We start from the raw sequence: 11,853 nt of genomic DNA, 5'->3' as shown, positions 1-11,853 counted from the left end.
TTTTTTATATTTTAACTTAATGTTTGCATCTTACAAACATTAAGTTAAAATATAAAAAATAACAATATAAAATAAGTCGCCCTGGCCAGATAAAATCCAATAATATTAACAGTTAAAATGATGCTTAAATAAAAAGGTCTTCGCCTGGCGCCGAAAAACAAATAACGACGGCGCCAGGTGGACCTCTCTGGGGAGCTTTCATTTTAGGGAGATGGAAATCACTGTATTTTAGTTTGAGAAGCAGATCATGTAAATCCAAATTTAAAAGCACTGAAGCTAAGATGCAACCCTGGTGGACATGTTTTGTAACCAGAATTAAGTTGGAATAGTTACCAGTGGCAGAGCATCTAACTGAGACAGAAGGTGTAAAGTACGAAGACTGAATTAAAAACAGCAATCTTGGTGGCATATATGTAATGGTTCCAACTTGCTCCAGAGAAGTGAGCAAGAGAGTGAATCATACGCAGTGCAAAAGTCAATACAAGCTGCATATAGCTTTCTTTTAAGGGAAATATGTTTACCTGCCAAAAAGGAAAGAGTATAAGTGTAGAGAAACCTTAATGAAAACCAATTTGCTCTGAACCAATTACAGGGGTGTTCACCATCCAAAGATGCAGTCTTGGCTTAAGATGAGCAACAGCTAGTTTCCTGGGTACTGAAAGCAAACTAATACGATGATGGATAGGTGGTAAGTTAAATGATCTCTTTTTATGAACAGTCCCATGTTTTCATCAACTCTCTTTCTTGGTTAGTGTAACTGCTTTACCACTCACAGAACAGTTTGCCTCTGTGAGGATCTTAGAGGGAAGGAAAAGTCAACTAGGAAGAAATTATAACCTCAAGCCATAGGCGCAAAAGTAGTGTCATGAAATTGGTTGAAAACAGGTAAGAACAGGGAAAGCCCAGAAAAAGGGAAGCAGTAAGAGAGGCCAAGAGGTAAAGCAGTTCAGAAAAGATGCATAAAGAACATGAAAAATTGGAACCCCAAGAGAAGGTAGGGGTAAAGAAGCTAATGAGGTAAGAAGCTATGAGAAAACATTCACTAGTGCTTAAAGTCTAGGTATAATATTATACCTGTTATAATATATAAAAATGTTCTGCAGAGAGTGGCCATAGGACAACAGCTAAAATAAAGCAATGGAGGAATCTGAGGAACCATATAACTGACACAAGGAATTGAAGAAAAGAGGACAAACAGCTTTAGGTCAAAACTTCATGCTGGCTAAGGAGAAAGGGTTTGCATATTATTGCTTGGAAAAATATGCAGTTAAAATGAGTGGGCTTTGGAGGGCTGAAGAGCCAAAGGGGCTTAACATTGCTATTTCTGCACTCCAACGGGCCTTCCATGCCCTTAAGAACTGCAGAGAAAAGGAATTCTGCCAGCAGCAGTTTTTACCATCACTGCAGCATTATGACCTGGCAATTTCTAAGCAAACAGTGAAAGGCAAGGATGCCAAATCTCACTGATTGGTTTGAACTCACCAGACAATTTTGGGGGATTTAGACTTCTAGTTTTTAACTGGAAACTTATGCTTTCAAACTAGGCCCTGTGAAATTTAAAGCAAAACATTAACCTATGACAATACCCGCACAAGATCAAACAAGGAGCACTCTAAAAGATAAATTTCCATTAAAGATAGCTACAAATGAATGAACGCATGCTCACTTGGAAGTAAATCCTATGGAATGTAGTGGGACTTGACTGGATGTAAGCAATCATTTATTTGTTTATTTATTTATTTAAAGCATTTTTATGCCACCCCCTTCACAAAAAGCCTCGGGGCGGCTTACAAAGGTGGACTGAGGGTGGACTGAGTGATTTAAATCAGCAAGAAAACTAAAATAACTGCCATGTTTGACTGGTTAGTTGACTACATTTTACTGAGAATGTTAAGCATAGATTTAGCATGTTTTTGGTTAAATTTAACTGAAACTCTCTTGAGAAATTTATTTAAGTTGTGGATGAAACATTAAAATCAATTTAATTTTTAAATAAATTGTTTATATTATAGTATCATGAATTTTTTATCCACCCTAGGAAGCATAGAAAAGAACAAACTGCATCACAGCCAAATGGTGGAGGTAGCAATCTGGTTACTAGTCTATAGGTTTTTACTTTTGTGAACATACTTGCTAGTCTGGAATAAATGGCATGTGGGTACTGTCCAATCTTGATGTGACTAAGGTGGGAAGAAGACACTCTGCCAGCATTGGCAGAAGCTAGTTTCTGCAAAAACCAGCAGAGTTCCTTATTATGTACAGACAAGGGAAAAAATGAGAGAAAGTAGGCTCCAATTAGCATAAGAGAAAAAGGATATTAGAAGGCCTCAACATCATCTAGCTTTACCATGCATTATCTGCAGGACAATCTGGTTTTTGGATCAAAAGGCATCACCCCCCCCCCTCCAATCAAAATCTAGACTTGTACTTTGAATATACAAACCTGCCCACATTTTATTTAATTAATAAAATGCTCTCCTCACCCACCAAGAGCAATTAGGCTGGTAAGTAGAAGACAGGCAGTCATCACAGTAGTGGCCCTGCACCTCTAGAATCAGGTTCCATCAAGGGATCATCAGGACCCTTCTCTACAATGCTTCAGGAAAATTCTGAAGGTTCTCATACTTTTGATGTCTTTCCAACAGAAATTTTGACTGTTACTTTGATTAGCAATATGTGTTTTTATTTATCTTTTAAATTGATTACCACTATTTTATGGAAATGTTACTGGATTGTTATGTTATATTATGGTGTTATCTTATATGCTACCTTGAAAGGATTCCCTCCTTAAAGTCATCCTAGAAACAATTTTAAACAAAATATATAAATTATGAGTCAATACCAATGTAAACTGCCCTCAATATTTTGACTGCAGAGACAAATTCTTGCTGTGTAGATTGTTGTTCAATGCATAAGATGACAGTTGTCCAGTCATGCACACACAGAGACCTGTGCAACATGATTATGGCAGCTTGCCATGTTGTCTTGACTCTGGGTGGCATGGCTCATGTGGGGAGGATGGAAACACTCAAATAACTCAAAAACAGTCTATGGGTTAAGGGTTGCTGCCGTTCACAAACAAGCCATGCTCCTTGGGTTTGGATGCTGTAAGAAATACCACCAGGGTGCATAATTAGGGAAGTCTGGCCAGCACATGCAGTAGCTGCAACAAGCCACAATGGCTTATTTGAGTTGCCATGATTATGCAAACTAGGCCACTCTCTACCTAAGAAACATTAGGACATCTGAATCCCACAAGGCCAAGCATCTGTTTAGAGCAACAAATGCTTAAGGACTCATTACCCGCAGCTCAGGATAAATTCTTAAGAGTACTGATATTTACAAGTAGCAAGAAACCTATCATTGAATTCTGGCCACTCAGGAACTACTCATGATGTCTGACTTAGCTGAAAAGTAAATGGAAAGTAAAGCTTGCTTCTAGTCAACCACTGCAACAATAACAGAAAAGCACAGCCGCCTGCAATGCTGTCTGATGACTCTCTTCTAGACAGGAAAAGTTAACCTCCATAATTCCGCTCTGTTTCATGTACAACTAAGCAATGGAGATCACTCATGGAGCTAGGACCAGGCAATCACATAAGACAACCACCCGGGAAATGAAACAAGATGCTGAGACTAGGAAGACTTGCAAGCTGGTTAGGTATGGATTTTTGGGATTCTCATTAGACATACTTAACCCAACCCTCCCCCATCCACCCTTCAGAATTATGCCTGACCTATTTTAGCAGAAACTGAATGCTGCTTGCTGCATGGTTTTTCCCTTTGCAAATCTTAAGATATGCAAGGAAGAAGATCACCACTCTTAAATGGTCACCAGCACAAAGTTCTAGCACATGAATGATGCAGCATGGCCAATGAAATAGCCTTGACTAATGGATGGTATAAAAATTAAACAAATCAATAAATAAGGAAAAACTTCAACATTTCTGATAGTAATGTTTAAGCAGAACGAGCCCAGGTAATGGGGAGAAAATCAGTAAGGAAAATCAACACCATTTGTTTGAATGCCACTTCTTACTTTTTAAGCAATGTCCTACAGGCAGACTCTGCTATTCTGAACTAAGGCAAAACCAGAGAAACACTCAAACCATTGTAATACAATTTGTAGATGACCTCTGTACACTGAATTATTATTATGCTTCCAAATTTTAAAGCACTTTCCTCACATAAATTTTATGTTTGGCATTTTGTGTTACATACAGATGTGTTCACCTGTTATCCCTCCTTAAGCTTCTCTAACTTGCTGCAATCCACAGACAGCATTTGGCACCTGAAGGAGGAATGAGGGTAAACTAGGAACTTGAATCATCACCTACTCCTACTTCTTTTCAAACATGAAAAAGGTGTATAAGCCTTTATGATGTTAAATGGTATATACTGAAAGGGTAAATGCACCTCTCATTCATTAGACTGGTCTTAGATTCCATTCCTAATTATTCCACCACTAACCCACCTCTGCTGTATCCTGCATCCTAGGAGAGGCCAAGTACACATTGGGCCACTGGGAAAATAAAGCAATGCCAATCTGACATTATAACCAACAGCACCTAACATAGAAGCAACCCAAAGGCAGATTTCTCAGCTTGTCATACATTGCAGTAAAGACACCGCATAAACAGCTTGCTCTTCCCACCTAGATACTCTTGCTTCAAATAGAGGTAGCAGCACAGTGACAGTTGCTCGCCACAGGTCACCACCAGTAATTAGCACAAACATTTCCGCATCAGTCATCTGTTACTCATGTTACTCCAATGCCATACTTAAAAGTAAGAGATGAACGGAAACTGAACATTTTGTCAAGCACTCTTTGAAGAAACCCGTCTATTTCAGGCATAGGAGGATTAGCTGTTATCCCTTTTCCTTCAATGTCTTATTGTAAGTACACAGTACTGCAGTAATCTGAAGGCAAGGCGTGCGGGGAAAACGCTCTCACAAAAGCAGACAATCATAATAGGATTCTGATTTGTGAACCGCATAACATGCTGGGTGTGGTATAGAAACGTAGTAAGAAAACAAACAGAAATTAATTCAGGAATTGTTAAATCTCTGGAATCGGAAGATAGAGTATGAACATTTGGAAAGAAAGAAAATAATGGTTATCTGTGCTATGCTCTTCTCCGAAAATTTAAGCCCTTCACAAAACCTTACGAGTATGGTTAATTTGGGAGACAGTGATTCACCTGGGGGACTGCAAATAACCAGGGGGAATAGCAGCCACCCACGAATCACTTTTGCGCCAGAGCAGCGGGCACTCGAACTCAGCTCTCCTCAGTCCAAGACCAAGGCTCTTCTACGCGCTACGACAGAAAGATACGGAGACCTTTCCAGGGCGCTAGGCTGCTAAGTTAACACGGCTGTAAACAACGAAAGAAGCAGCAGTCAAGCTGACACGTAATTCATTCAACCACTCACTCACCCGGGCCGCCATCTTGACCGCCGCGGCTAGAGGAGCGACCGGTAGAGAAGCTGAAGCGCAAAGCGTGAAAGCTGCCGGGGAATCACGTGAGAAGAGGAGCCAGGTTCACCCCGCCCACTCCCTTCCGCGCTCTCAGGGAGGACGCGGAACTGGGAGGAAGTCGCGGTGTCAGCGCTGGCGTGGCGTGGCGTGGCGTGGCGTGTGATCGCCGCTCGGGCGCGCACCCTGCTGCTGTTGTCTCCTCGGCGTTACGTCTCCTACCGCGCAAGTGCAAATTAAGGCAGGAAATAATTATGCTATAGCTAGATATCCTTGTGTTCTATTTCTGTTGCTCAATCACGTAAAGAGAAAACTAGAAATAAGTAGTCGTGAAAAGGAGCCATCTCAGTATCTCTGTATTGTAATTCCACGTTCAGAGTGGAGGAGTCATTTTTCCGCGGGAAAAGAAGATCTCATCAGTAGATGCCACTGGGAAAATCTAAGGATTTTAGTGTTGTTATAATTGGGCATCAGCGTGTACACACACCACAAAAGCAGCAAATGGGAGCTATTTCTAACCTGAATCTTAACTTCGTTTAATGTTGCTTCAGTTTTTCTGCTTTTTTAAAAGGAGCCCTGCCATTGCAAGTTTCAGTACATTAGCCACATATTGCAAGTTGGAGCTTGGTTGGAAGAGAGTGACTTGCAATATTCAGAAATAAATAATTCAGAGTAAAACAGAGTTCTTGTAATGTGGATGTAAAAGTGAGAGTGTGAGAGTGAGAGTGATCTACAAAAACTCTGCAGAGTGGTCCAAGGGCTTTATACCCCTGCTGCAGCTTAGGCATGAAGCTGAGAAAGTAGCATGCAACAGCCCTGCAGCATCATACTACAGAAAACAGTAGAACAAATCTGCATTGTAGTTATGCTACTTTTGTAAGTGCTGAGCTGCACTGTAAGAAAGTAAATCATGGAAGCCCTGTTAAGTAGTCCTTATTAATATTGCTGGTAGGACTGAGAATGGTTTGGATTTCCAGCCCAAATCCCAAAAGCATAACACCCTGCAGATTGCAGGGACGGCTGTTGCCCAAATAATGTGATAGGAAAAACTTAAAAGGTGTTGTTGTTAGTCAACTTAAAAGGTGTTGTTGTTAGTCATGAAGTCCTGTCCGACCCATCGTGACCCCATGGACAACATTCCTCCAGGCCTTCCTGTCCTCCACCATCCCCCACACCCCCGGGAGTCCACCCAAGCTCACACCAACTGCTTCAGTGACTCCATCTAGCCACCTCATCCTCTGCCGCCCCCTTCTTCTTTTGCCATCTATTGTTCCCAGCATTAGGCTCTTCTCCAGGGAGTCCTTCCTTCTCATTAGGTGGCCAATGTATTTGAGTTTCATCTTCAGTATCTGGCCTTCTAAAGAGCAGTCAGGGTTGATCTCCTCTAGGACTGACCAGTTTGATTGCCTTGCGGTCCAAGGGACTCGCAGGAGTTTCCTCCAGCACCACAATTCAAAGGCCTCAATCCTTTGGCGCTCAGCCTTCCTTATGGTCCAACTTTCATAGCCATACATTGCAACTGGGAAAACCATAGCCTTGACTATATGCACTTTTGTTGGCAGGGTGATGTCTCTGCTTTTTAGTATGCTGTCTAGATTTGCCATAGCTTTCCTCCCCAGGAGCAAGCGTCTTTTAATTTCTTGGCTGCAGTCCCCATCTGCGGTGATCTTGGAGCCCAGGAAAATAAAATCTGTCACTACCTCCATTTCTTTCCCATCTATTTGCCAGGAAGTGAGAGGACCGAATGCCATGATCTTAGTTTTCTTAATGTTGAGTTTCAAGCCAACTTTTGCACTCCCCTCCTTCACCCGCATCAAGAGGCTCTTTAGTTCCTCTTCACTTTCTGCCATGAGAGTATTATCTGCATATCTGAGGTTGTTGATATTTCTCCCAGCAATCTTAACTCCAACTGGTGATTCATCTAGGCCCACCTTTCTCATGATGTGCTCTGCATATAAGTTAAATAGGCTTGTGCACAGAGTATCAAGCCTTATTTCCACATTGATCCTTGTACTTGCTGCCAGCTCTTTAATTCTGCCTCCTTGAGGCCCCTGCCAATCTGATTAAGGCAAATTTTAGGTGTTATCACCTAGCCTGATTAAGAGATCTGGACCATTACCTATTTTTTTGTGGAATTTTGATTGCTCTTTGTAAAGGTATAGTTTTGCATTTTTTTTCCTCGTGGACCAGCATGACTATCTTTCCCTTTTTATTTACAGAGGTAATATATTAGAGATAGCTCATTATATAGATGATTTCCTTGTTCTGAGAGGAGAAGCCAATTTAAACCTTCTCTGGGCTGGAAGGGCAATAGAGGCTTCGGCGAATGGGGCGGCCTAGAAATTTTCTAAATTAATAAATAGACAACAAAAGGAAAATGTGTAATTTTAAATGCAAGCTATGATTGAGCACCAGGGTTCCCAGCTCTCCAAATAAGAAGCAGCAAAGCAGCATCAACATTCAGATTGATGTTAGAGCAGAGACACTTCTCTTACCTGGATGCTTTTGTTTTGAGCGGCCCTGTTTATGCATTTTGTTTGAATTTGCAGATTGCACTGTGCACCTTATTGTTAGCTACTAGTTTCCTATCTGTCATTGCAAACTTCATGACTACCATGGCAACCATGAAACTGCCTCAACATAGAATCAGCCCAATCCTTGTGGGTATCTAACATTCTTGACTAGGCAGGAGAACGCTCCTCCAAGAACAGAAGGTTTCTTCTTGACTGCCTTCTCATGAATAGGTTGCTATTTTTCTGAGTTTTAGACTCACAGAGTCCATTTCCCATTGCTGTCACTGGTGATCCACCCCTTGGGACAGATGTCTCTGGATCTGAGAGCTTTCAGCAAGTTTTCTGCTGGCAGGACTGTGACTCCTACCCCAACCCTGGGCACTTGTGGTTGGGTTCACACATAATGAGACCCAATGCCATGCTGTTTCCACACTAGCATGCATCCAGCCACTGGGTGCAGGTCCCCTGCTTCTGCCATTCACTATACCTGGCACTGCCTGTTCCTTAGCTGCCCACAACATGGTATAGGTTGCTTGAGGCAATGTACCCAGGGTGCTCAAAGCTGACTGTGGGACTGCCCCCAACTTACAAATTTACATCTCTTTGCAGGGCAGAGAGGGACCATAGTAGCATGGCGATTGCCAGGAAGTAGACTGGCATCCATGGCATGATGGAGGCTTAGTTCTGTCAGTGGACCCTCTGAGGGTAGGTCTCCCAGATCCATGGGGAAGTAGCGGCGTGGATATCCTGCACCTCACATCTGACTGCAGAGGCAGTTGGAGGGTTGAAAGGACAGTAGAGGGAGTGTGTGGCTGCTGTCAGCTGCCACAGCGTCTATCTCAGCAACTGGGCCAGGCAGTGCTGGGTTCTCCAGAAGCACATCTCTGCATGTCTCACAGATGTTGTGCGAGATGCAGTGTGCCACCATCATATCTGACACAACATCCTTGGCATCTAGCAACGTGTACAGGGAACACACCACTTTTTCAGCGGCCTGAAGATGCTCTCCATGGACAGCCTGGTATGGCTGTGGTAGTGGCTGAAGTTCTGCTTGGCTGTTCTGGGAAAGCTGAAGGGCACCACCAGCCTCAGCTGCAATGCAAAAGCCTGGTTGTCAGGGATTGGGGAATGGGTGGGCTTAATGTTCACTAGCGTGGTGATGGGGGATTTGTAAGAAGACTCCTCTCTCCAGTTTGCTTGCCAAGGGCAAGATCCAAAAGATGGCCATGTGATAGCTGTACCTGGGCACCCTGTGAAGACATCCTGGAACCCTGAATGATGTAGTAATGTTTACAGTTACAGAATTCCAGTCCCTCTCCCCCTTCTGAGGAAATCCCAGCTTCCCAAACCCCCAGAAGTTCTTGTGCTCATCCCCCGCCGCATTGATCACATCCACCAGATACAGCTGATTGATCACATACACTGTCTGCTGGAAGATAACACATGCAGTGGACTTTCCTGTGCTGAAGGTGGTGTTCAGGAAGGTAGCCGATGTTGAAGGGAGCCCAGTGAAGTCAGGAGGCTGCGCTGGGTGATGCTGGCTGGGGGACAGATGTGGAGGTGGCAGCACCACCAGAGGGGCCACTGGAGGAGGGGGCAGTGGCAGGAAGCACTGTAGTGGCAGTCCATTTGGGAAGGGTGGGATCAGGACTGGTAGAGGGTGTGCAGTGCTACTTCTGTCATTCGGATGGCCTTGGTCTGCCAGTCAGTAGCATCTGCAGGCCATCATGACAAGCTCACAGACAGCCCTGGCAGTTGTCCTTCCCTCTCTGATGATCTCTGCTGAAGAGAACATGCTGCTGGAGTTGTTACTTGCCTGGTCCACATTGGTAGCCCCCTGCTGTTTTCCCTGGATATTTCTGTGTCAGGTAATGGATGCCCTCTCCTGCCATAGCCTCAGTTCTCAGGAAGCACCCTCACTGCCAGAAGGTGAAAACTGTTTCAGTTTGCCAACTCACCTCCTTTGAGGGCTGCCCTGTGCTGGTGAGGCTGCAGACCAGCATGTCGTCCAGATCGGGAATGCTGTGCTGCGCTCGCTGCTATTGCTTCTTGGCAGATAGTTGCCTGGGTGACAAGGATTGGAGAAGGGGGCCGTTCCAAAGATATAGCCATGCTTTCCTGCTCCAGATCCAGTTTGGAGTGCATTTCCATGGTGAATGCTGCTCACACACAGGGCAATCCCCACAGCATTGGTGCATCTCTCCTGACCCTACGTGCACCATTTCTCTTCCATAGTCCTGCTTGCCTAACTGCTGGGGGCATGTAGGTTGGGCTGCTGGTGCTGGAGGAGGTTGTGGTTGGGGAACCGGGACCTGAAGTGGGGTGGCGAGGCTGCTGGAAAGTGAATGTTGTGTGCAAGGAAGAGTACCACAGTGCCAAGTCGAACGCCTTGCTTGGAGGCAGAGGCATCTGGTAGTCTGGAGAGCACAGTGGAAGGCAGGCAGAGCAGGGGGTTGCAAGGAAAATCCAGAACCACAGGAGGACATCTGGAGCCAGAGAAAAGTGGGCACAGTGGCCAATCAGAGCACAGCTGGTGCTGATACATCAGTTGCTAAGCAGATTGGATAGTTGTGGATGCAGACATGAGCAGCAGTGGCTGCTCTTTCCACCAGACTGTACAGTAGGCACATGGAAACTGCATATCCAGGTTCGGATGACCAGGAATGCCACGGTGAAGCCATAGAACTAAGTTATTTATCTGCATAGTTCCTGGAGACCAAAAGGACTGTGCAGTAACACCATGACAGGGTTCAAACCACACCACAGGTCATCCATGGTGAAAACCAGCATGGATTGTTGTGAAATCTGAGCCCGGCTTGTGGCTTACAGAGATAACTTGACCAGGTGACATAATAGTTCAAATTCAACATTTCCTAATGAATAGGGCTCAGGAGATTTGTATTTATTGTTACTGAACACAAATGAGAGGCTTTTACTGAGCCCCAGCTATGTCAGTGAGGGTGCTATTGCATTTTTGCAATGCCATCTAGCTGAGTTTTTCTGCCTGATAAGTCCTTGTCTAAGTTTGCCTTTAGAAAGAGTTGAAGGGAACCAATTGCCTACTGTGACTTATTTTCCCATGCCCATTTTGAATTGGAGACACTTACTAATTTTGCTGTATACTCCCAGTACACCATCTAGTTTTATTTTGTTGAATAAATTTTAGAGGTTGCACCATGAAGAGGCAAAAAGGTTTTTGATGGACTGCAATCAACCACGCTTTTGTCCAACTCTTGCCCTTCACAGTTTATAACATCTAGCAGAGAGTAATTGCCTGGGAATTCCAGAAGATGGTGCCTGGCAAGATCATTAAGGCAAGCAATGGCTTCCTCCCAGACTGAGTGCTCCCTAATGACTCAAAAGATACAGTTGTGGAACTGTTCCTTTCTTCCAATCCCAATGATGACAGCAACTATTTGCTAGTTGCAAATACTAAACCATTTGCTTGAGCATGTCTCTGTGGTGTAATTTCAGACTCCTCTGAATGTAAATGATTATCTAGATCCATGTCAGGCCTGGTTTTAGTGCAGCCTGAAAGATAACTTAAGTCTGGAGAAAGCATGGAGGGACTATGATTCTGTAGCTCTCAACACCAATAGCTATGGCATCCCTTTCAGGAAGCTCTTTGGGTAGGAGATCCTACCCAGTGCACTGTATTTCAATGGTTCACAAGCTTCAAAGGCCAGTTCCAGGTAGCAGCCCTGGAAGACTACTCATCAGCCTCATGGCATTTACACCATGGGGTTCTGCAGGACTCCATTTTGTGTCTGCTTTTTTTAATGCTTTCATGAAAACAGTGGGTGAGGTACAATGAGTACCTCAGAGGAGTGCTGCTTGATGATACCCAGCTCTTTCTCCTTTTCT

The 11,853-nt window shown here is 43.9% G+C and overlaps 1 protein-coding gene across 4 annotated transcripts in view; it reads right to left on the bottom strand.

Annotated features, from left to right (window-relative positions):
• The window catches only part of NSF (N-ethylmaleimide sensitive factor, vesicle fusing ATPase), an 81,146-nt gene extending 75,482 nt beyond the window's left edge, over nucleotides 1–5,664 (bottom strand). For 3 of the 4 annotated variants that reach the window (XM_044447014.1, XM_044447013.1, XM_044447015.1), the window contains exon 1: nucleotides 5,438–5,662. In XM_044447014.1, coding sequence (XP_044302949.1) covers nucleotides 5,438–5,449 — 12 coding nt within the window. In that variant the 5' untranslated portion in view covers nucleotides 5,450–5,662. Of the gene's footprint in view, nucleotides 1–5,437 lie in introns of all 4 variants that reach the window. The other variant, XM_044447017.1, reaches the window with a different exon arrangement.
• Nucleotides 5,665–11,853: the final 6,189 nt, after the last annotated feature.

Source organism: Varanus komodoensis, unplaced genomic scaffold, assembly GCF_004798865.1.
Source record: "Varanus komodoensis strain SLA01 unplaced genomic scaffold, ASM479886v1 scaffold50, whole genome shotgun sequence".
Lineage (NCBI taxonomy): Eukaryota > Metazoa > Chordata > Lepidosauria > Squamata > Varanidae > Varanus > Varanus komodoensis.
This window is presented reverse-complemented; position numbering and strand designations above follow the sequence as displayed.